Source organism: Zootoca vivipara, chromosome 16 (genome assembly GCF_965207765.1).
Source record: "Zootoca vivipara chromosome 16, rZooViv2.hap1.1, whole genome shotgun sequence".
In the NCBI taxonomy this organism is placed as follows: Eukaryota; Metazoa; Chordata; class Lepidosauria; order Squamata; family Lacertidae; genus Zootoca; species Zootoca vivipara.
The window spans coordinates 32,658,919-32,683,994 of NC_142599.1; the positions used below are offsets into that span (position 1 = coordinate 32,658,919).

The 25,076-nt window shown below is 47.0% G+C and overlaps 2 protein-coding genes across 5 annotated transcripts in view; one reads left to right on the plus strand and one right to left on the minus strand.

Moving 5' to 3' along the window:
* Positions 1-353: 353 nt before the first annotated feature.
* On the minus strand, positions 354-18,140 carry DAP3 (death associated protein 3). 2 transcript variants are annotated; one of them, XM_088660159.1, is made up of 15 exons: positions 18,088-18,140; positions 15,304-15,348; positions 14,520-14,693; positions 14,169-14,218; positions 13,206-13,328; positions 9,237-9,338; positions 8,856-8,964; positions 7,927-8,019; positions 6,334-6,464; positions 4,776-4,856; positions 3,227-3,385; positions 3,013-3,072; positions 1,560-1,649; positions 960-1,077; positions 354-534 (listed from the first exon to the last, which is right to left on the minus strand). In XM_088660159.1, exons 3-15 carry the CDS (start codon positions 14,689-14,691, stop codon positions 449-451), a joined length of 1,374 nt encoding a protein of 457 aa, XP_088516285.1. In that variant the 5' UTR covers positions 14,692-14,693; positions 15,304-15,348; positions 18,088-18,140; the 3' UTR covers positions 354-448. The 2 variants fall into 2 exon arrangements, with proteins under 2 accessions (XP_088516285.1, XP_034954805.1); XM_035098914.3 differs by lacking the exon at positions 14,520-14,693.
* Positions 18,141-18,558: 418 nt separating this feature from the next.
* ASH1L (ASH1 like histone lysine methyltransferase) overlaps positions 18,559-25,076 on the plus strand; it is a 74,081-nt gene continuing 67,563 nt past the window's right edge. For 2 of the 3 annotated variants that reach the window (XM_060269477.2, XM_060269480.2), the window contains exon 1: positions 18,559-19,091. The gene's annotated coding sequence lies outside the window, so the exon portion shown is untranslated. Of the gene's footprint in view, positions 19,092-21,502; positions 21,763-25,076 lie in introns of those variants that run through there. The other variant, XM_060269479.2, reaches the window with a different exon arrangement.

Here is a 25,076-nt window from a genome sequence, read left to right on the forward strand (position 1 = left end):
TTTTACACAAAATAAGGTCTGAGTTAAGAAGAGCGTATTTGGTGCTGTGGTTTTCTGTGTCACCTCATCAAACTTAATGCTACAATCCTGAACTGATCCACTTTTCCATCTTATGAGCAGCTTCATTCCAACTGAGAGAAAAACCCATCTCCACTTAACCAAACTTTCACTCTTAACTACCATCATCCTTAACCATTTGCCATGCTAGCTGAGGCTGATGGGAGCTGGAGTCCAAGAACCCCGGGAGGGCCATAGGTTTCCCCAACCTGTCATATCGCTGCAGCAAGAAATACCCCCTCCCCCTTTCCTAACCCTATACATGAGTACACAGAGAGAGCATGCTAAAACAAAAGTGGCTTTCTGTTTGGTTTTTTATTGAACAGGAAGGAGTTTCTTGGGCTGTGACGCCAATGTTTTTGGGATGGAGGTGGGGAGGAGGGACACAATGTCACAAGAAGGAGCTGATTTGGTCAAGCAGTCCAGGGTTCTGCCCACTGAGAAAGCGAAGCTCCTTGCGGCCTTCATCTGTGCTGGCTGGTGCAGCAGCGTGAAGAGAGTTTGATTTCAAATGCAAAAGAAGTAGGGGGGGGGAAACGAAGAGAGTTTATGTCAGAATGGTTGCAGCTTGTTATGTACACACAACCCTCTTCCAAGGTAGCAGAACATGCAGAAGCTACACTTCTTCCAGTTTTGTTGCTTCATCTCCTCTCTGTTCTTCCCAATTATCTAGTTAGAACAAGGCTGGGGGAATGATGAATGGGGATGAAGGGGTCCCGGCAAACATTCCCTTCTCTGCAACCTTTTGGGATCCGCATGCTGGTGGCAGTTGGACCAGAGGCAAAGGTGGGCAGAACAAGGAATGTAAATTGCACCTCTGCCAAAAAAAATCCAGGCTAGTTTCTACACAACCTGCTCTCTATCTTCCCATCCTTTGCTCAGCTCTCCCTTCCGTGACTCACCTTTTTCATGCTGAAGCCACTTGCGCTCCAGGTAGTACTGGTAGCAGCTCTCAAACTCCCGGTCATTGTAGTTGAGAACACGGATGGGGATGAAGGGGTCCAGAACATCAAAACCCTCCTGGGGGGGGGGGAAGCAAAAGGGGCAGAACAGGAAGAGCAAAGATCTGACAATTCTGTTTCCCTCCGCTTACCCAAGAGTCTTGGGGGCATAGCAGGGTGGTGAGTTTGGGGAGAATCCCTTCAAATCAAAATGAGGCAGAATTGCATAGCAATAAAAAGTCCTAGGCATGGGATTGGGGGGGGGGCACATGTGGGCCTTCGGATGCTGCTGGACTTCAGCTCCCATCATCCCTGACCATTGGCCATACTGGCAGATGCTCATTGAGGTGGAGTCCAACAGCACCTGGAGGGCCCTGCAGGTTCTTCATCCCTGTTCTAGATGCTGTACGGAACGTTAAAAGCACTACAGCTTCTGCTTTGAAGCTGTAGATCAGGGATAAGGAACCCGTGGCCCCTTCAGATCTGGCTGGGCTCCATCTCCCACCAGCCCCCACCAGCATGGCCAACTCAGTACTGGCAGCATCCCATGGCCAGACTCACCTTTCCTAGCAATTCGTGGGGCCTGTAAGCTTTGCGGGGTTGGAACAGCGCGCCTGTCTGGCTGAGGGTTGTCACGATGGCTCCACCAGTCTTTATAAAAAAAAGGAAAGAAACCACACAAAGAAAGAGAAAAAAACAGCACATCAGAAGAGGCAATCCTGTTCTCCTCTGGTGAGGAGAGAGACTTTCTGTTAGCCATCAGGCAATGGCTTTTTCCACATCCCTTGCCCCACCCTCCAGCCCAAGGAGCCTTCATGAGGGAGATGTTTCCAGAGGAAGAGCGGGGCGGGGGGGGGGGGGAAAGAGAAAAACTCTGTTTGCCATCATGAAGTGGTTGGTTTCATCTATGCTGCCCCACCTCCAGCCCTAGGAGCCTTCAGAATGGAGTTACTGTCACGGGCATTATTTGCCTATGTATTTTAATGAACTAAATAGAGTAGAAGATTTCAAGTCATGGGAAGAGTGTATGAATACAACAGTGCTTGGTTTATTTTTTGGGTGCTAGTTGTTGTTAATGTTGTTTTATACATTATAGATGCTGCAGTACTTGGTGAACCCTATATGGCTTTTGTTGCCCCTTTGCTGTTTAGCTTATTTTTTCAGTTGTTAATAGAGGTTTTTTAAAATAAGTTATAATTGTTCTACCAATGATCTGTTGATTATTCTGTATGATTTATGTTGTGTTTGTGATTGTCGTTGTGATTCATGTGAACGAAAACTGGCATACAAATGTGATAAGAGATCAATCAAACCAACCACCTACCCATGCAAAGTATTCCTTCTGGGAAAGTTTCCTTTCTCCATCAACGGCTGCATGGAGGCAAGGATCCCACTGTGGGTTACTCAGCTTGGTGACAGAAGCAGGGTTGGAGATGTGGAACGTGTGTGACCCTCTAGATCAGGGACAGGGAACCTGTGGCCCTCCAGATGTTGCTGGACTACAGCTCCCATCATCCCTGACCGCTGGCTGCGCTGCCTGGGGCTGATGGGAACTGTAGTTCAAGAATCTTGTTGAGATGCAGCTCCCATATACGTGATCATTGGCCATACATATCCAACTTAACGTTGGATGGATTTCCTCTAGGTAGCAGAGACACTGTATTCAACGCCATAAAACCAGCCCCAAGCATTCACACATAGCTGCATGTCAACTGCAATTGTCCCTGTGACAACAAAATGACTCGTATGTGGTAGGCAAGCAAGGGGCAAAATACAGTGGTCTGTATCTCCAGAAATCTGCCTGGCCCCAGTGACTGCTACCCCACTTCCATAACCAGCTCAAATCTGGTTGGTGAGCTGGAGCGCCTGGCTGAAGCAAACCACGGTTAAGCACTACGTGCAAACCACAGCGCTGCCTATGTAGCTTGGCCGGTCTGGGAGCATCTCCCAAACAGCTTTATCAAGTCATTGGATTTCTACTGGGGAAAGAATGGACCTCCAGCCTCCTCCTCACCCAGTCGTTGGTCACCATCTTCCTCAGGTTGTGGACCAGCGTCAGCTCCTCTGGGGAGACCTATGGGCAAAACAGAAAACTGTAGACAGAAAATCCAATATACATTGGGCATAAAACCCAATAGTACCTTTCAGCTTCCCCCTTCCCCCCATGTTTTAGGCTATGAGGCAGCCTCCCCCACCCCTGCCGCTCCTCCACAGCTTAGATGCCATACATTGCTCTTGTCTTGTTTCTTCAGTGTTGTGCTTCCCCAAAGGGCGTTGATCCCGTCCACCGCCACTAGCAGCCTGAAGGACCCCTCTGGGCATTGCTGCTTCAGCTCTTTGAAGACCACCCCCACTACGTCGCTGGCAATTTTCACCCGAGTTAAACCCTAAAAAGTAGGGAGGGAGAGAAAGAGATGTGAGATCCCGGGGGCTTGCAGCCCCATCCTGTTCATTTATTTCACTTTTTTCCTCCTCCAGGGAGCTCCGTGTGGCATACATGGTTCTCCCCATCCTCATTTCATCTCCACAACAACCCTGTGAAGTGAGTTAAGCTGAGAGGCAGCCCAAGGTCACACATAATAATAATAATAATAATAATAATAATAATAATAATAATAATAATTACTATTCTTATACCCCGCCCATCTGGCTGGGTTTCCCCAGCCACTCTGGGCGGCTCCCAACAAATATTAAAAACACGATACAGCATTAAACATTAAAAACGTCCCTAAACAGGTCTGCCTTTAAACTGTCTTTAAAAGTAAGATAGTTGCTTATTGCCTTGACATCTGATGGGAGGGTGTTCCACAGGGCAGGCACCACTACCGAGAAGGCCCTCTGCCTGGTTCCCTGTAACTTCGCTTCTTGCAGTGACTTCTGACTGAGTGAGGATTCGAACCCTGATCTCCCAGGCCCTAGTCGGACACTCTATACCACACTGCCTAGCAGCTGTGACTGCCATGCCCACCCGCCCCCAGTTCTCCCCCCTCTGCAGCTTCCTTGCTCACAGACAACGGACTAGACTGGGTGTGAGACAGGGACCTCTCTCAGCCTGAGGGCCGCATTCCCTCCTGGGGACAGGCGGGTGGGGCCAGTGGCAAAAGTGGGTGGAGCCAGGAATGTTAATTTTGCACAGGAGGTCAGTTTCCTCACACATCCCTCCCTATCCTCCATTGGGGGTACTGGGGAACCTCAAGGATGCATTCCAGGCAGGCAAAAGCGCTTGAGGAGGGGGCAAAGCCTGGAGAGGCGTGGCCTGGAGAGAGCAGGTGTGGCCAGATGCAGAGGCTTGAAGGCCTTCATTTGGCTGCTGGGGGCTGGAGGTTTCCCCACCCTTGTTACATTAGTGTTAGGTTTTTCTTTAAGGTTGATATGGTCAATGGTGCTACTCAGAGATGTGTGTTTGTAGCCCTGATCTGAATGGAAGCACACTTGTGAGCTTTTGCTAATTTGAATAATTGAAGGTAGAGTTTGCTTACTGTAATGTGATTGGGTAATTGACTATTTTGAATTCTGTATTTAAGCTACTCATATGGTTCATGGGTGTGGTGGTGATGGATTGTGAAATGAGATGAATAGAGTAGAGGAGTGTGTTGTATATAATTGTAAATAAAAGCAAAGATACTGAAGACGACTTTGTTATTTCGTCGACCCTGCCGCTGTTGCCACTCGGTTGGTGCGTATTATTGCCCAACAATTAGACCATGCTTCCTCCCCACACCCTAGCCCCATTGCCCAACTCCCCAGTGATCTAGGGCGGAGCGTCCGTTTCCTTACCTGCTCCACCACTTCTATTAGGGGCCGGCCTTCCTCGGTGCTGTCTCTTTTGCCCCACATATACTTCTGCTGCGTTTTGATCTGCAGTGTGCAAAGATGATAGGTTAAGAAGGGAATTTTGCTCCCACGAGAGGCAGAGACGGTAGCTACTAAACTGGATGCCTTTAAAAGAGGATTAGACAAATTCACAGAGAATAGTCAATAATTATTATTATTATTTATACCCCACCGATCTGGCTGGGTTTCCCCAGCCATTCCGGGCGGTTTTCAGCAAAATATCAAAAATACAATAATTCATCAAATATTAAGAGCTTCCCTAAACAGGGCTGCCTTCAAATGTCTTCTAAAAGTCAGATAGTTGTTTATTTCCTTGACATCTGATTGGTGTTCCACAGAGTGGGTGCCACTACCGAGAAGGCCCTCTGCCTGGTTCCCTGTAACTTTGCTTCTCACAGTGAGGGAACCGTCAGAAAGCCCTCGGAGCTGGACCTCATTGTCCGTTAATAATAAAAAATAATAATAATAATAATAATATACCTAAAGTGTCAAAAGCCAGGGTAAAGAGGTGTTTCTTAGCATTCATGGGAAGCTATACAATGAAGGTGCCAGACACACTTCTGCAGAATAAGGCTCTCAATGGCTACTAGTCCTGATGGCTATGTTCCACTTGCAGCGCTGAGGCAGCAGTGCCTCTGAATACCAGCTGCTGGGAATCCCAAGTGGAGAGAGTTGCTGTTGCAATCAGTTCCTACCTGCAGGCTTCCCACTGGGGCACCTGGTTATCTGCTGTGAGAACAGGATGCTGGACTAGATGGGCCTTTAGCCAGATCCAGCAGGCTCTTCTCATTTTCTTATAGGATTAGACAAATTCATGGAGGATAAGGCTATCAGTGGCTACAAGCCAATAAACCTTAACACTTCCCGGGGTTACCCTGAGATTCCGCTTGCTCAGATTGAAGAGCTGCCTTTACAAGCCGCGGTTGTCTGGTTCAAGATTCTCTCTTTTTTTATAATATAATTTTTATTGATTTTACAGATTACAAAAAAAAACATATATAAAAGAAACACTTTCATAAACAAATTTTCCACCTTCTTTCCACCCCCCCCCTCCCATGGGCCCTCCCCTGCCACAGGAGTATCCCATGCAGGCAGGCAGTTGAAGATGTTCCATTTTGTAGATGACTGGTTCAAGATTCTCACTTGGATTGTCTTCACTGCCATGGCAAACAGTGAAACTCGATAGGCTACGTACTCATATTCGCCAGATAATAAGGAAAGGACACCCACTATATTGTGACACAAGATAACAACTTTTTTTCTAGGACAGGCATGCAAGTGGGCAGGGTCCAGCACATGCAGATGGAGACTTTTATGTGTGGGTAAGAAAGATCTTTTATTTAGCCAAGTAACGGTACAGGCTTGGCTGCAGACACCGAGTGCAGGAGCCACAATTCAGGAGCTAATCAAGACATTCAGAAATGGACAGAAGTAACAACATAGCCAACCCCTAAGTACCGCCCCCCCCCCGCCGACCGCACCAGCCATCATTGCCACTGACCTCTTTCAATAAGCGCTCGTTGGTGATTTTGAAGTTCTTCAGCCAAGTCGTGGCTTCCAGAGGCTGGTCAAGGCGGTCCTTGTTGTAGGAAGAGGGCAGGAGTTCTTTGCAATTCTTTACCCAGAGGTGAGCTGTAGTGTGAAGAGGAAGAGGCAGGGCCATGGGCAGCGAGCTTGCGCTATGCTCATTTCACAGTCCGAACAACAGCACTGGTTTCACAGCTTCAGCCAGGAGCCTTAAGGCAGGGATGGGGGAACCTAGTGGCTCCTTCAAGGGTAATACTGGACTACAACTCCCATCACCCTTGATCATTGGCCATGTTGGTTGGGGCTGACGGGAGATGGAGACCAACAACATGGCTCCCCATTCCTGTTTTATTTTTTATTTCATTTGGACATAAGAAATACAACAGTTACATAAAATGAGAGTCAGAATAAAACAGCAGTACATGCTCAAATAAATGCCTCTCAATATATTGACAAAGTTGAGTCAAAGTATATACATCATAATTTTTACAGATGTGAAATGAACTATAATAATAACAACGTATATACTTAGATTGTTGATCATTATTTTGCGTCAATGAGCATTTATTTTATGGGGCTTTATAGGAAATTATAGGGAGGAAAGGGAAAATTAAAATGCATGCCAAACTGTGTGCTATACACCATGGGTACTGTTCTGCTAGATGGCTTGTTATTCATATAATTAATAAAGTTACTGCATGAAAATTGTCGTGTTTCTTTTCTTTCTTGCTACTTTTAATTTTTCTGCCGACAATGCTGTTTGCCAAATTGCACCATACACCATTGATCCATAGTAAATAATTGCAATGATTTCCATGTCCTGGGAATGGTTGTTCTTGCAGTGGCTAACAGATAAGTTATGACCCATCCCTATTTTTATACCACTGTAACTGCATCTAATAAATGCTCCCTGATGGGTTGGGATATGTGTGTTAGACAGGGGTGGAAAGGCAGGAAGCCTCTCCTAGCCCTTACCGGAGATGCTGGGGATTGAACCTGGGACCTATTGCATGCAAAGCAGATGCTCTGCCCCTGAGCTATGGCCCTCCCCGTCAAGATAAAGTAGCAGTCCAGTCCTCGTGGTTCTGGGTGAAGGGCTGATTTAACAAAGAAGCTGCATTCTGCCATTGGGTCAATCTAGCTCAGCATTACCTACACTGACTGGCAGCAGTTCTCCAGGGTTCCAGACAGGGGACACTCCCACCCCTACCTGGAGATGCCACTGGGGACTTAACCCAGGGCATTCAGCTGCAAAGCAGTTGTTTCACCACTGAGCAGAAGCTCTTCCCCTTACAATCTGAACCAAAAAGCACCCTTTCAAAATATTTATGCGCTGCCATTTGTGCCTCACAGCAGGCCTTCCCTGGCAACCGGCGACAAAAGGACAACATTAAGAACACTCATTAGAAAAGAGGGGGGTTGGAATCGAGGCAGCGGGGATGGAGAGAGCCATTGGGGAACACACAAATGCTAAAGTGTGATGCAGCTTCAACGATGCTTGTTAGAGGCTCTGGCTGTAGGCCAGGATACAGACTGGCAGGCACAAAGAAGACCCCTTGGTCCTTACCATCTGGAATATGCAGGATGAGCCAGTCCTGCCTCGCACAGTAGTGGATGGCGTGGCAGAGGGCCATGGTCTTCCCTGTCGTCTTTTCGCCGTCTTCAAATAAAAGCTGCTAAGGAGAACATATGGATCCATGCACCCACCCTCATACCTGCCACTGCTTCGTGACTCAAGTAAGAATTAAGGGTTGCCCTGTTGGGCAATGAATAGGCAAGTGTACAAACAGCAACACAAACAAAAGTTGAGAAGGAATTTTACCTTTAAAAACAACAACAACAGGGTGGGGTATCACAGGCCCGAGGGTCAAATGCGGCCCTCCAGGTGTCTCTGTCTGGCCTGTGGGATTCTCCTCTGACCACACCCCCTCCACCTAGGTGCACCCCTCACAAGCCCCGCTTCCCACTGTCCTTGAGTGTTTTTGCCTGGCTAAAACATGTCTGCGAATTGTGATCACACTTCTTTGCTTTGCCTGCACGGAAGACAAATGGGTTTGAGAGGGTATGTAGAAAGCAGCCTACAGTACGAAGGTAAAATTTACATTTGTTGCTCCGCCCACCACAAGCATGCAGCTCCTGGAAGGTTGTCCAGGAAGGAATGTGGCCTCCTAATTTTTAGGGAAGTTTCTAGTCCTCATGAATGAAGGTGGAGACTGGGTAAATGTGCAAAGGAGACACAAGGCTAGGGAGATTTGGGTCCAAATCCTTGGCTGCGCCTTTCCCAAAATGCCTAGGTTTTGCCCTTGCCAACCAAGGCCACTTGAGCCTCTTTTCACTGACTGTCTTCTCACCCCCGTTTTCTCTTGCTTAAATGCAATGATCAGGCACTCTGCTCACACTGTACCGTTTCATGAGGACAAGAACTTGCCTGATACCAGAATGCCTAACTGCAGGGTGATCTCAGGAGAACGAGTGCTACCCTGATTCACAGGATACAGACGACGTATCGAATGGCTGGATGAGCAAAGTTGGTTCGTTTTAAGCAGCTGAGGAGTTCGAGAGCGGGTTCCCTCACCATGAAACAGGCTTCGCCAAAGGTTTGCATCTGTCGCGAACAAAAAACAACAACAATGAAGCAGTGAGGTGTCTCACTGTGTTTTTATATTTTGTTGGAAGCTGCCCAGAGTGGCAGGGGCAACAGGTGGGGTACCAGAAAGAAAATGATTATTATTATTGCTGAGACAGAGAAGAGCTACGTACAGCTGCATTCAAAGCAGAGAGGGAGGACTTTAATTCAGACTGGGACCCAATATTTTTGTCCCATCCTGCCTTGCTGCTCTCCCCTCCGTCTTTAGACCTGCAAGGAAGACACATCACCTGTAACTTGAAGCGTGGTGGGAGTCCGTGAGGAAACACCTTCTTCACTTCCTGGAGAGGGAGCGTGTAATATTGTCCCATGTGCTCTTCCGTGTGATTGGCCTGCAGTATTGGGAGGGTGGAGGGAAGCACACACAATGCATCAAACAACCAAGTGCGACTGTAGCTCCGTGGGTACAGCACCTGCTTTGCATGCCGAAGGTGCCATGTTCAATCCCCGGCACCTCCTGGGAGGGCTGGGAAAGACTCCCTCCTGTGTGAAATTTTGGGACAGCTGCTGCCAGGCAAGGTAGAAGATTATGATTATCCCTCAGTAGAAGGCAGCTCCCTATGTTCCCATGATCTGCTCTTCCTCTGGCCCTCTTTGGAGGGTGACAGGAGCTCCCAGGTGCAATCACCAGCATCTCCCCTGCCTGAAACCCTAGAAAGCCCTTGCCAGTCACTGTGTAGACAATCTTGAGTTAGAGGAACTAAGGCTCCAACACGGTCTGATGGCAGCTTCCTGTGGAAGTGACCGGGGGTTGGCATATCAAGATGCCAACTCACGGGAGCGGCTTCTTTGCTGGATTTTGAACAGCAGGTGCTGCAAATCGGTGGGCGGGGAAACTTTTTCGGCACCAGGGCCACATTTCTTCGTGTTTCACCTGGCCCACTTGCAAGGGTAGAGGAAAAAGCTTGGTCCCAGGCCTCAAAGATTCCAAAAAAAAGCTGAGCCCAAAGTCAGAAAAGCTATCACCACTTAGATCTCACTCTGCAAACATTGCACAAATATTGAGAAATTTCTTTTTGCTTCTGTTCGCTGGGGGGGGGGGTGGCACCACAGATACTGTGTGCAGCGTGGTACAGTATAAATAGCTAAATGGAGCCTCCAGGTCCAGGGGCAGTGTACCCCCGAAACCAGATGCTGGGATTGAACAAGAGAAAAGGGCTGTTGTCTTTCGAGTTCTGCTACTGGGGTTCCCAGAAGCCATCAAGGATGAGGAACCCCAAGTCCAGGGGCCCTCTAAGACGCTCTGGGCACACCTCTCATCGGCCCTGTTTGTACCCTCCTTTGGTGTTCTTGCCTGGCTGGAATGTTTCCTTATACCCTGGCCATGCCTCTTCCATGCTCTGCTAGAGGAGTGTGTATCTCTGTGTAGAAACCAGCCCACTGTACAAAAATAATAAAATAAAATAAATCACACCCATTGCTCCACCCACTTTTGTCTCTGGCCCCACCTACCATTGGAATGTGGCCCCCAGAAAATTGCCCGGAAGGGAATATGGCCCCTGGGCTGGAAGAAAAAGGGCTCCCTGATCCCTGTTTTAAATGAAAGCCTGAAGATTCTCCAAAGGCTAAATTCCACAGGGAAAACACCACGCCAAAGCAGAACTCCCTGAGTTCTTCTGAACCTTGCAGTTCAAGCAATCAGGTGCTGAACTGGGAATGCAGGTGGGCGGTGGGCGGGAAGGACGGCAGGAGGTGTTGGAGGAAGGTGACATTCTTGAGTCTGCTTTCAGCTTCTGGCGCCTGAGCCCAGATTGTGTATGTTGCTGTTGAACAAATAAGCCCAGAGGCCAGTTGCCTGGCAACAGCCACCCAGACTTGAGAGGGCAAAGGCAATCCCTTTGCCATCTGGGCATTTTCGGCACTGATGCTTGGCGGTGGTGGTGGTGGTGGTGGGGGACTGTCACGTGACGGGGTCCGCCTGCCTGTTGCCGTTTCCATGGAGACCCCAGAAGAATCGGCAGTCAAAAGGCTCCCAGCGGGCACAGTAAAGCACCTCCAGAGGCCGATTTACCCAAACAATTTTTTTGTGCCGCTGGCAGGGGGCGGGAAAGGAGAAACCAAGGCAGGTTTGAGCTTGTGAAAAAGGAAGGAGCCCCCACCAGCAGCCTCCTGAGTTATTTTGTTTAAATGTTGATTGGTCTCTTTTTTGCTGTTGCTGCTGCAATGACAGAAGCGATAGCCTGTTATGTTGGGCATTTGTCTGTTATCAGAACACACAGCCCACCGTTCTTTTTCATCTGCATTAAAAAAACAACAACAGTACAGCTTAGCAGCTGCAATACTAGCACAGCTATTTCTGCTATCAAACGCTGACGATGATTAGCTTCCTTATGCACTCTTCAACACATGTCCCCAGGGAATAATAATACTAATACTAATAATAATAGCTTTTTTACCCACTCTTCACCTAAAAGTCACAGGGAAGAAGAGTTACAACAGCTTGCTTACGCACCCTTCCCAGGGTGAGTTACAGCAATGCAAAAATACTATCTTAAAAATCAGTTAATACGATTTACATCAGATAAATAGGGCAGGCGTTAAATATGTACCTATAAGTTGTCAAAGGCTAGGGTGAAGAGGTGCGACTTCAGCATATAAAGTGGTGTCTGTATAGAGAGGAATCATATTTGTGCTCAACACTGATCAATCAGGTGGGGATTCTTAGCTGACATTCAAAGTTGCCTTATAAGAAGACTTGCAAAGCAGAATTATATGCAGTCAATCAATCGGTTGACAATGATGGTTAACAAATGGGAATTCTTTAAAAGGTTTCCTAGGTAAACATCATTTCACAACAAATGACATGTTACATAGTAATTAAAACTGGAGTTCATTATTATTACAATAACAACATGCAGGGTGAGCTCTAGCACAGGAATGGAGAGTCTGCAGCCCTCTGGATGCCCTTTGACTCCAACTCCCATCAGTCCCATCCAGCATGGAGAACAGCTGGGAATAATGGGAGCTGTGGTTTCAAGGCTGGGGAAATGCCCAGAAGTGCCCCCAACGTCACTGTCTTTCTCTATGAATATCTAATGAACATATATGAACATCTGCTCAGATCACCAGTGGCTCTCCATGAAGTCAAGCAGAGAAGGGTCTTTCCCATTAGCCATTTAACCATCCCTGCCCAGCAACTGTGCTCCTCTTGGATGTGGCACTGCCATGGTCCCCAGGAATGTGCTTAACTTGCACTGGAATCTGGCCTTTTAGTGCTGCAGCCCCAGCCCTCTGGAATAACTGACCAAGCAAAATCGGACAGGTGTCTAATGTCATGATGCTTAAGCGCCTACTGAAGATATTTTTATTCAAGGCGGCTTCCCTTGATGCATGGCCCAGTCACTTATGGAACACTGATCACAAATTTGTAGATATGGATTTCCTGGGTTTTTAGAGTTTTAGATGAATGATTTGGGGCTGTGAGTTTTATCCTACTTTCATCTTGTACTCCACTTAAATGGCCTCTGCCCGTGATTTATAAATCTGTTAAATAAATAAAAGAATAATAGATTGACCAGAGCTGCCAGGGACTGAACCTAGGACTTTCTCCAAGACAAAGAAGATGCTCTGTTGCCAGTCAGTGTAAACAACACTGAGCTAGAGGGACAAATGGTCTGATTTAGTATAAGTCAGCTTCCTTTGTTCTGAATTTACCAGAGTACAAAAGCATTTTACTAGTCTGCTAAAAGGCGAGTAACCTACATTTCTATGCTCACTGCAGAGGAGGGTCTTCAGTAAGCTAAAAAAAAAAAAGCATTCTATGAAGCGGGTGGGAAGAAAGATGCAAACTTCTGTTGCTTCTCTGCCAGCCTAGTCACCCACCTGCATAGAATTCCTTGTCACCTGCAGCCACCAGGCAAGTTGTTAAACACAAGGCTGGGCTAGAAGCACAAAGCAACATACTGAGTCAGACCATTGGTCCATGTAGCTCAGCAATGTCTACATTGATTGGCAGTAGCTTTCCAAGGTTTCAGACAGGGGATAATTCCCAGGCCTGCCTGGAGATGCCGGGAATTGAACCTGGCACCTTCTGCATGCAAAGCAGATGCTCTACCACTGAGCTACGGCCCTTCCCCAGGTTATACTTGAACCCTCAAGTAGTATGGTCACCAAGTTCACATGCATCACCAAGACCACCACCTTAGGACAGCTGCTTACATTTCTCTCCTATTTCTACCACCTTCCCGACAACAACTCACCGGGTCATTCTCGCTGGTGCGGAAGATTGCTCTGGGCTTTTCTGGTGCATAGTGGGGATCCTGGATGGCAACTGTGCTTTGCCAGTTCCTGGGACCAGCTTGTAAAAAGCAGTCATGTTCCAGCTAGGGAAAGAAAGAGCACCTTATATATGGCAAAACATTGCAGTCTCCTCCGGCAGAGGATGGCAGCCTCCAAGAGAGTTGCTTCTTAATCTGAAGAGTATTTAAGGCCACTTTTGGTGGGGCGGGATCTGCTGGACCTGTCTTTTATTTGTATAGATGTGTGCGGGTTTTTTTTTTTTAAGGTTCTCATTTATTTCTTGTTTAAGCCCCTATCAGCCGATTGGTGGTGACAGCAAGCCGTGCAGAGATTGGGTGCGCTCAGGAGCTCCTGGTTGGAACTTTAGAACACACTCCTGATTCTTTCCTTTGAAGTTGGGTCACCTGATTTGAGGGGATTAACCACCAGGCATGTCTGCCCACTGACCAAAATGGCCGGGGGGGGGCAGCTCAACGTTATATACAGGTGGTATATAAATAAGATTAAGGTGAAGGACTCTTATTAAACTGAGAGGTGTCAGGAACTGAAGCTGGGACCTTTCCTATGGGGACCAGGAAACTCTGCTGGTGAACAAAGTGGCGAAGGCATCTAAGGCTGAGAGTCTGGACAACCTTCCAAAGGCAGCCCCTACACCCAAGCATCCATAGGGTAAAACTGAGGCTTCCAAAGCTAAAGCCCATAAGGTGGAGCTGTTTCCATAGGAATCACCATCCTTCCGTTACCTATTTGAATTATGCAGCAACGCACTGGGCCAGGAAAAGTGAGAGTTCCTGTTTTTCCAGATGGGAGGAAAAAAAGGCTAAAAGAACAGCAGAAATTTGATTCAGCTCCAGCTAGATATATATATCCCAGGAGCTACATTTGTGTTGCCCTCACGGAAGGGGATGTGTGGGTGGGCTCACCTTGTATCCCCGACAAACGAGTCCCCTCAGATTCCTCAGCATTATTGCCCCTGGCAATGAAAAACAGCAGAGCTTATTCGGAACAGAAAGCGGTTAAGCATTTATTAAAGTACTTGCATCTTAACTTTCTGAAAATTCAAGGCAGCTCTCTAAGAACATCCATGAAGAGCACATTAATTGCCTTGCTGAAGTGGACCAAAGGCTTAGTTTTCTTTCCAACAGAAAGCAGGCAATGGCAAACCAATGTGGCACACTGATCACTGCCCATGCTGGCTGGATCTGATGGGAGACTGGGAGCTGTAGTGTTTAAAAAGTCTGAATGTCAGCCTGCAATATTCTTTGTTGTTCTACCTGGTGTTAGTTTAGTAACTATTCCGCATCCTTTTAGGGCAGAGATGAGGAGTCTGTGGTCCTCCGGATCATGTTGGACTCCAGCTCCCATCAGTCCTAGCCAGCAGGGCCAAGGGTTAGAGATGATGGGAATGGCAGTCCCACAACAACTGGAGGGCCACTGGTTCCACATCCCTGTTTTAGAAAATACAATTTTTTTGTCTTCCAGTCAGGAAAAAACAAATAGCAAGGTGAATGCATCCTAACCAAGAATTCTTGAGGTCATTGCAAACACATAAAACTGAATAAATAAGGCATTCTCAGTAAAAATATGGAAATGGGAATCTTCATATGCAATAATTTATTTCATAAAATTTATACACCGCTTGATTGTAAAAAAAGAAAACCTCAAATCTTCTTAGGGGATAATTCCCATTGAACTTAATTGGACTTGTGTAGGACTGAATTGCTTGATGCTATTTCATTATTATTATTATTTAAATAGCAGCCATCACCACATCTCATGCAATGTGTTCCATTAGTTAATTATAAGTCCCACAAGCTTCTTGGTGTAGGAGTTTTTAGTTAGTTAGTTAGTTAGTAGTCCACAAAGTGAGCAGAAAGTAAACCAAAGCATTTTTGGAGATACCCAAGTCATACTTGCAAGCAGACCCAATGAAATTAATCGACAGGCAAGTCCATTGGTTTAAATGGGTCTACTCTATGTGCAACTAACACACAATATCAGAATTTGCTTCTCAGATAAGCCAAATTGTAATGGATAGCTTCAAATCAGAATACCAACCTTCCAATGAGCAGCAGAGTCTGAAAAAGCTTTCATTGACTGTATCTGTAAATGGAGGATATGGGTTATGATTGCTTTGGTATAGCTATCTCTTCAGGATTCTTCTTGTGTTGGAAAACAACAACAACAAAAATGAGTTGGAAACAAGGTCATATTTCCCAAAAGTATATTTGATCATAAGCAGCACACATACTCCCCACCCAATACAGGAAAACAGGTTTGTCACTTTGAACAGGAACGGTATGAAGCTTAATTTCTCCCAGTTTGACTTTATAAAGTGGGTTCATGCTTATGGACATTTTATCCTACAAATCAATTGGTTTTTGAGAAGCTACAGGTCTCGACTTTAATAATCCCAGCATTTTGTAGGGCAGCAGCACGTAATGCTTCCTGATGAAACTTGGAGGTTAGCCAAGTGATGGAGAACCTGTAGGTCTCCATGTTTGTTTATTAAATTTCATCCAAGGATCACAGGGTGGTTTACAATCTAGAAACAGGTAACCTCCCATCCATCTGGTCTAGGGAACCCACCCACCCTCCCCATCACCACAACCCCACAGCGGTAGGTTGGTCCACGAGAGAGCAACTAGCCCAAGGTCACCCACAGGGAGTCTCAAGGGCTTCTTTATTTGGATGTGCATGAAGAAAGAAAGGAAATTATGAGCTAAGCAAGAGAAGAAGTAAAAAGCTTCTCAGTCCTGCTCCCTTGCCTCAGAGGACATTAGCGGGAACTGTTGCCTGGCAACTGTTAACTGTCAGCAAGGGAAGACTTTGCCCCCATCACAGGCCTACAGAGGACATAGTGGGAGCACAGACACTCAAGGTGCTACAGAGCTTTCCAAACTTTTCATGTTGGTGACACCCTTTTTGGACATGCATCATTTTGTGACACAGTAATTAAGTTTTACTAGCAAACTATAGGTTAAACTAACACATTTGTAGCCCTTTTAGCCCCAGGAGGAGGTCGGGGAGCATTTGCATGACACACCTACACACTGCAGCCAACACACTAACGTGTTGCAACACAGTTTGGAAAGGTCTGTGTTAACTGTGGTTGAGAGTCAGAGGTAAAACAAGTGTTCTGAGCCCTTGGTTGGCAGTTCTATCACAGACAGAAGGGTGTTCCTCACTGGAAAGCCTATGCATGAATACATGGTTCTTCTGAATTCCCTCCTTTCGAGAAAAAGGGTGTAGTTCCTCTCTTGGAGGCAGCCATTTGAAGATAGTCTGGTCTTCTATAGAGTGGCAGTGCCATTGTGTTTTCAGCTCAAAGTCAATGATGGTCATCTTCTGTGAGTCATTGACCTGCAACAGGTTGGTGGATAAGCCAGGACATGGTCCTGACATTCCACCTTGCTAGGTGCAAGAGGTTTGTTTATTTTCTTTTTTTGCCTGGTGCAGAAGTTCAGTCTGCTTGTTGAATGATACTCTGAGCTCCAAGCACCTACTGAGGCAGGCAGGCAGTGGCAAGTCAGCACTTTATTGACTGGTGGTTGCCCAGCTTAAGGCGGGCAGTTGCTGACCAGTGGGTCACAATGATCTCTCGCACTGTCAAAGGCAACCTGTAGTGTTTGTATTTTACACCAATCAGGTTGAGCTTATAAATTGTAAGTGACTTCTCCAGGGTGCAAGCCTGGGTAGTGTGTATGGAGGCCCTGGGTTGCTCAGACGACAAGACCCCTCACTCAGCTTCGCTGATGTGGTCTTTTGGCACCAGCTTGGCTGCAGGAGTTTCCGGAAGGGGGCATGCAAAACACCATTACCATCCAACCACAAACACCATCCAACCACCTTAGGGACTCCACTAATTCCAGCCCAACCCCCTTCTTCAGAGAACCCCTAATAGGCTCCGCTTCCTAGTAGGCAGAAGCCAGAGAGCAGCACCAAAAAGAAAGCAGAGGGGTAAATGCTACCTGAATGATGGTGGCAATGTAACACCACCAATCCATATCTATTCCCAATATTAGACATTGGGTTTAATCAAACTAAGTTATACTTGGAAAAGGCCCATCAAAAATTAATGGACCTATGATAGCCATGCCCATTAATTTCAGCAGGTTTACTCAGATATAATACACTAACCCAATTTTGGTTAAAAAAAATGTCCAGTAGCACCTTAGAGACCAACTAAGCTTGTTCTGGGTATAAGCTTTCGTGTGCATGCACACTTCTTCAGATACACCACAAGTGTGCATGCACATGAAAGCTTATACCCAGAACAAACTTAGTTGGTTTCTAAGGTGCTACTAGACAATTTTTAAATTCCCCCCCCCACTGCATCAGACCAACACGGCTACCTACCTGAACCAATTTTGGTTGTTATATTATTGTATGTTGTGAAATGAATGAGAGTCAGTGTGATGGAGTAGTTGGTGCTGGACTAGGACCAAGGCGACCAGTTAAAATCACCTCCTCAGCTCAGCCTTGAAGCTCCATGGGTGACCTTGGGCCAATTTTTGCCTCCAAGCCTAACCTACCACAGGGTTGTTATGGGAATGAAATGTGAAGAGGAACTATAAAGACCACCTTGAGCTCTTTTGAGGAAAAGGTGGGATATAAATGCAATAATTAAATAATAGCAAAATAACACTCCGTTTTGGGACCCTCCCTGGGCTATGAAGCGGGATACCAGCCTTGTAAATAAACAAGAGAAGCGACTCCGGATGAGAGAAATTGGAAAAAAATAAGGAAACCGGAGGTGGGGAGAGAAGCCGATCTCCCCAGAAGAGTACGCAGCTGGCAACGTTATCACCACAGACGAGAGAACCACAGAAATGAACCCACCTCAACACGTTATAGACTTTTTCCCTCCACGGGCGCCGCCATCTTTATATATCTCTCACAGCACATACACGCCTGCGCGAAGCCTCGAGACGCAGTTCCCTAACGTACGAGTGCCCTGAAGGGACACACTTCTTCTAGAAAGCAGGCCGTCTAAACCCGCGCGCGTATTGGCAGTCCGGCGTGCCGTTGTGATTGGCAAACCCGGGGCGGGGAAAGGGCAAGGGAAGTCGCGCGTCGCATAGGCCGGCTGGGTTGATTGATCGGCTGCATGCCCATTTTGCTTCCACTGATTGGCCAGCTTGAGAGAGTAGGAGGCGGAGCTGGAGGGAGGGAAAGGAGGGCAGGCTCTCTCGCTCCCTCCGAGATAGGAAACAGGCGAAGGTCGAACGCAGAGCAGAAAGGCGGGGGGGAGAGAAGGGGCGGGGAAAACCACACACACAGGTAGTAGAGAGAAAGAGAGGGAGACAGGGAGAGGGAGGGAGGAGTGGGCGTGGTTAAGGCTCCCTCGCTCGCGCCTGCCTGTGAGAGAGCGCGCGCGAGAGCGCGAAGCTTTGCGCGAGGCGGCCGCGGCGCGCGAGCTTGACGCCTCGCGCACGCGCTGAGGCAGGAGCGCTGCTGCTAAGGCTGCCGCCGCCGCCGCCGCCGCCGCCGCCACCACCAGCAGCACCAGCACCACAGCCGCTGCTACCGCCGCGGCCGCCATTTTGGATCCGCGGCCGCCCTCAGCGCAGCGCGAGGAGGACCAGGCTGGAATAAGACGACGACGAGGAGGCGGCGGAGGAGGAGGCAGAGGCGGAGGCCTGCGTCCGCTGAAGCAACCGAGAGGGGCGAGTCTCCTGGGGTGGGAGGGGGAGGGACGTTGGCTTTCCCTCAGCAGCAACCGAAGCAGCAGCAGCAGTGGCGGGTCTCGCCCTGGCCTTGCCCGCCCGCGAAGGCGGGTTGGCCCCGGCCTGGGAGGATGAGGCGGGCGCGGAGGAGCCGGAGCCGGGCCTCGCTGTGACGCGGTGAGCGAGGGGAGGAGGAGGAGATGCGGGGAGGGAAAAGGGGCGGCGGCGCTTGGGGGGCTCTCGGTCCCTGACAGTCGGGCCCCTTCGCCTAGGCGCGGAGGGGGCTGAGCTGCGGAAGGGGCTCCTCTTGACAGGCCTTTTCGGTTGGCGGGGATCCTGGAAGCCTCGCCGGCCGTTTGCTCTCCCTTGGGGGAGATCCTGACAGCCAGGCCTTCGAGGGAGGGAAGGGGGAGATCCTCGCAGCTGCTTTTTAATTTATTTGTTTTTTTGAGGGGGGGACGTGTTAGAGAGACAGTAAAGGGAATATCTTTTGCGTGGCTGCTCATTGCTTTCGGGGGACTTGGGTTTCAGGTGCAAGGCTGGGTGTGTATGTAAGACGCACGCACCGCACAAAATCCTTGAGAGGCTGGTTGTTGCTTTCGGTGGGCGGGGAGAGGGGGATCCTTGCAGCTATATTTGGGGGAGCATGTTGGAGAGAGTAAAAGGAAGATTGCTGTGAGTTGGGTTACTGCTGTGAGGCGGTGGGTGGCTCAAGGTGCAAGACTCGATATGTACACACACACAGACGTACGTTTCCCCTTTTAAAGCGAGGTCCTTGATCTTGTTATGCGAGCGGGTGGGTGGTGTAGGTGGTTGGCATGCTCTTGGAGCATGACTTGGGGGGTATGTGTGTGAAGGATGTGTGTGTGTGTTGCTTTTTTTGCAGCTTCGTTATTGGGTGGGTGTGTATTTGTAAACGTTGCATCCTCGTTTTGTGAGGTTTGCCGTTCAATCCTTGTGGCTTCATTTGTGGAGTTTTTGCAGCCTCCGTTTTGTGGTGGTGGTTATGTATTCTTGTAGAAAAACGACCACAAAAACTAGGAACCACAATGCTGAGCAGGGTGGGGAAGCGGAAGGGGCTCCAGGTGCTTGAAGGGAAAAATATTTCACATATATTTTTCTTCAAACATCCTTTCCTCTCCCCCCCCCCCGTGTATTCTAGGAACTTCACCTTTTTGAGAGGGATGTTATGTATGGAGTTTTGTAGCTTCATTTTGGGAGAAGGGATAATACTTATGGAGAAATTTTGAAGCTTCACTTGCAGACTTGCTTCTTGGTAGGAGCTCATGGATGGTGATATTCAGCTTCATTTCCCTCCTCTGTGGTTGGGAACAAGGCAGATTGACTCCTGTTTGATGTGCTGATACATTCCTGGTCCTCTATATTGGGATGGGGAATTAATTCCTCTTTTTTTTAAGAGAGGTGCTTGATCTTTTCCTGTGTGTGTAGATTTCTGGCAAGAACCTGTGTGGGTTGGCAGCTGAAGGGGAATCCTGCTGGATGAGCAAGATGGGAATCCTGGTGGCTGCACCCTGGTAGTATGTGGGTGGGCTTCCTGACAGCTTGGCCCCTGCTCCCATAGCTGGAATCATTGACGGGAGGGTTGATGGATAAGGCTAGTCTCCAGGAATGTACGTTTGGTGTGCATTGAGACAGATCCATTTGTGTGTGTGAGTGAGAAAGTGATTGATTCTTTGGTACTGAGGACCCCCTCAGAGATGCCAAATTTATTGCACATAATGTACAGTATTCCCTTTGCAGGAAATCACAGTGTGTGATGATTTTTCTCATACACAAACACATGTGTTTTGCTTCATGTACCAGTGTTGTTAAACTCGCAGCCAATCACTGCTTCTCAGCATGACTACACATGGCAATAGATCATCACACATGACAAACTACATGAGGCTCACCATCTAATTTGTCTTTTCTGAATTGGCCTCTGGCTTCTATGAGGCGGAAAGAGATTCTTGACAGTTAGGTCACCTCCTTAGAATGGCAGGTGAGAGGTTGAGGATACCGGACACGTAGTTTTGTAGAAACCCAGTGTCTGCAGTTGTTCCTTGCCTTGAGAAACTGCAAATTTTGCTCAAGGATTAATGCTCGGATAGCTCTTTATTTAACCCTAACCCTTCACTCCTCACTTCAAATGACAAAAACCAAGCCTTAAGTACTTGTGCATATTCTTTCCATCTCCCTTACCCCCCCCACCTCAAATATATATTCTTCTGCCAGAATTTACACTGTCAGTTTCTCTGTACAGAGGCCTGTTCTCTCCCCTCCGCCACCACTTTTTGTTTTAGTGTTGTATAAAAAAGTATTATCTTTGTAGAGAAGGCATGCAGTCGGCCTTAAGGGGTCCCTCTTAAATTATTCCTCGTTTGTTTGGCAACTGCTGCAGTACCTCTTTTGCATGTTGCATATGAGCCCCCCTTTCTTTGATGTCTAATACACTTATCCTTTTATCCATTTACTTACAAGTTGTGTTGTGCTTGGGACTATAACTGCTTAACAGTCAGGTTTCATGTCATTTTCAAGTTAACCTTTCAGACTATCACTTACAACTTTCCTGTTTGTAACTCCTCCAGGCAGAGAACATGCCCCTGCTGCACTTTCTACAGTCACACCTCGGGTTGCAAATGCTGTGGGTTGCGCGTTTTCAGGTTATGGACCGCACCGAACCCGGAAGTACCGGAACGGGTTACTTCCGAGTCTCAGCGCTCGCACATGCGCAAAAACACAAAATGACATCATGCACAGAAGCGCCGGATTGCGTTATGCTCATGCACAGATGTGGCGTTGCGGGTTGAGAACGCGCCTCCCGCACGGATCACGTTCGCAACCTGAGGTATGACTGTACAATGCCTGATGTAACTATTCAGTACCTGCTATGTAAGAACAGCTGCTATAACTCATCCTTTCACTAGACAGCTTAAATGGCACTACCAACAGTCTTCTGCCCAGGCCACATTTCCTTAGAGTCATAATTGTTGTAGGATTAGGTGCTTTCAGCCCAGTTTCTGGACCCTTGTTGGTTATGTGCCTTTCAGCAGAACTGTACCATCTGACCCTCTTAGGACTGCTTTTCTGTGCTGCTTTCAGAAGTTATGGCTTGATGTATGAATGTGTAATTTTGAAAAGCTACTGGTAAGTGCATTCATCTGTTTCTGAGAATTGAGTGTCATTCATACTTCATGTGCATGTGGAACTGAAACGGTGTTGCTGAATTACTGCACCTTCTTCTAAGGAGCTCAGGGAGGTGTGTGTTTATCCCATGTTATTCTTCAATTGACTGTCAGGGTAGGTTAGACTGAGGTTTGAACCTAGTTCCAGTTTAGCACTCTTGTCTTCCAATTGGACTTTCTTACCTCTTACTTCTATATGTCATCTGTAAGTATAGAGGGATGCACTGGGTAGATGGCTACTCTTACCAACCGCTGATGTTGGTTTTCCGGAAAATTTTGAACTGGGAAATTTTCATATACAAACCAGAGTAATCTGCATAGGATAATTTGCATTGGGGAAAAAGTTATCATGCCCTAGAGAGTAATCTAATTTGGCATGATTATTTTACTTGTATTTAGTCAACAAAGCTAAACACGTTGAAACTGCCAAGCTTTCCTAATATTGTATTTGCAATTGGCACCTATTCATTGTATCTAATGAACATATGACATGGGAAAACTTCCATGGAAAAAGAAAGCACTTGGAACGTTCTGTGTGTGCAAACTTTCCCCACCCACACCACTGCTCTCAACCCTTATTAGCATGACTGATCTATACAGCTCAGAACTGGCTCCTTTCCCATTCTCCATGATGGATAGGGGCCCACCAACATTAGCCTGACTTACTAACCAGTCATTATTTGTGATAAGAAGGTGCAAAACAGTGGAAGTCTTTCCTGCTGCTTGGAAGAGATTCCTGCAGTCTTACTCAAAAACATCAGTAGAAATGAGATATTTGGTGTAGAGATCTGTGTGGTGCTGGGTCTCTTGCTTGCAAGAGGGCTGGGTGCACTTGCCTCTTGTGAGGTGGTAGGTAGATCTGTAGATGCCTACTGGTGGGCACTAAAAAGATTTCATATTCCTACATCAATGTTTGGTGGCCAGAAATATACTGCCTCTGTCTCACTTGGTACCTGCATGGCAGCATCAGTCTTTTCTGGCTCATGCTGGCTCAAGGAATCCTAAAGGGCTGGCTAGAATTGCCAAGGAGAATTGCTGATAGTGATATTTGCAGTCTTGATGAGGATATTCTATCCATAGAGTTTCATGCTGCGGCTGTCAGGGGGGGGGGAGGCCTTGCCACAGACAGAAAGTTCCTCATTATTAGAGTGAACTGTTTGAAAAGTTAAATAAATCATCTTTGTGCTATATTTCAGTAAAGGCATTTGGAGCAGGATTGCTACCGGTATATAAAAAAGTTAAAGTCTTAGGTGTGGGCCAAATGTGGAGCTGAGGACATAGGAGAAAGTTTTCGATGGAGAAATAGTTTTGAATGGCAGATGAGTTCCCATGGCATTCATTTTATGGCCTGCTCTAGATGGGTGTTATACTCCCTTTGAAGGAGCAGGTTTGTAGCTGAGGGTTCTCCTGGATCAATTGCTGTCACCTGAGGCACAGGTGGCCTTAGTGATGTGGAGTGCATGCCATCAGCTTTAAACTAGTGGCTCAAGTATGACACTATCAGGATAGGGATAACTTGATTGCAGTAATCTATGTTCTGGGAACCTTAAAACTGGGCTGTTGCAATGAACTTTATGTAGAGCTGCCTTCAAAAATGATTTGGAAGCTTCAGTTAGTACAGAATGTGGCTGCCTGATTGTTGAAAGGTTTGAGGCAAACAGATCATATACCACCAATTCTGTTATAACTACACTGGCTGCCTGTAATCTTCTGGGCCCAATTCAGAGTGCTGGTTTGATCTATAAAGCTATTTACAGCTCAGGACCCCAATATTTTTCAGAACATCTCTCCTGGTATGAACATAACCAGACCCTTACATATTTTACTCAGGTCCTTTGTGTGAGGGAGGATCAGAGAGTGGTGACAAGGGAGAGGACCTTTTCAGTTGTGACTCCCTATCTGTGCAATATTCTGCCCAATGAATTCCACCTGATGCTATCGTTGGCTTCTTGACTCTTGATAGACTAAGATGATACTGTTTTATTATTAGTGTGCTACCAACAGTTCTTGTGGTTGTTTTATGGTAACCTGGTGTGCTCTGGTCCATGGGGTCACGAAGAGTCAGACACGACTAAACAACAACAACAACAATTTATATTTATGTTTTAAGTGCATTGTAAGTCACTAGGAGGCCTTCAGTTAATAAGCAACTAACAAGTCTAATGCTTCTCTGCTTGAACTGAGAGGGAATGCCAGATATGTGTGAGATCCCATGCTTGACCAAGGCTGCAATTTTGAGTACAGACAGCTCCCCCCCCCATTTACACGTGTTCAATATGTGCGTGATTGCATCACGCTGAACCCAGACGTTACTTGGAAATGTCATAAAGACATCACTGAAACATTACTAAAAGGGTGAAATGGGGGCAGAGCGATGTGCTTGCAGGCTTTTTCAATGGCTTTCATTTATACGTGATTTCACTGACGTGCACAGTGCCTCGGAACATAACCCCCGCGTAAACGGGGGGCTGCCTGCATGCTGATAACCTTTTAATGGAATCCTAGGCATATTTATTTAAAAGTCCCATTGAGATGATTGGGGCTTCTGTCAAATAAGTGTGCATAGGAATACAGCCATAGCCCTACTGAAATAACTCTTAATCTTAAAAACACTGTGCAAAAGATACTGGTCCTGTTTTGAACCTGCATTTTTTGTTTTTATTTTGTTGATACCGGTGCTAGGGGGATCCTTAACTATTTCAGCCTATTAAAGTAGAACTATCTGCTCTCCTGGAGGGAATCCTTATTTGCCGTAGTTGCCCAGATAAATTGCTGTTTGTAAAAGCCTGAATTAGTGGTATGCATTTTTGGGTAAAGGATTGAAATTGGTAATGTCCACAAGGTCTTCCCCATGTCCTTGTGAAAATAATTAGAGACAGAGGTGCGTGTATTGGGGACTGAGAATCACTGGAAGAAACCCAGGTGCCTGGTCACTTAGGATTTAACATCCATTGCTAGAGGTTTGAAGTGTTCATCC

Coding starts and splice junctions, on each gene's coding strand:
- DAP3 (XM_088660159.1), bottom strand. CDS start 14,691: ATGTGGAACCAGTGGCCCTCCAGTTGTTGTGGGACTGCCATTCCCATC. Junction 13,329..14,168: donor TCGTTTGTCGGGGATACAAG/GTGAGCCCACCC, acceptor TTCTTTCCCTAG/CTGGAACATGACTGCTTTTT. Junction 3,386..4,775: donor TAATAGAAGTGGTGGAGCAG/GTAAGGAAACGG, acceptor CCTACTTTTTAG/GGTTTAACTCGGGTGAAAAT.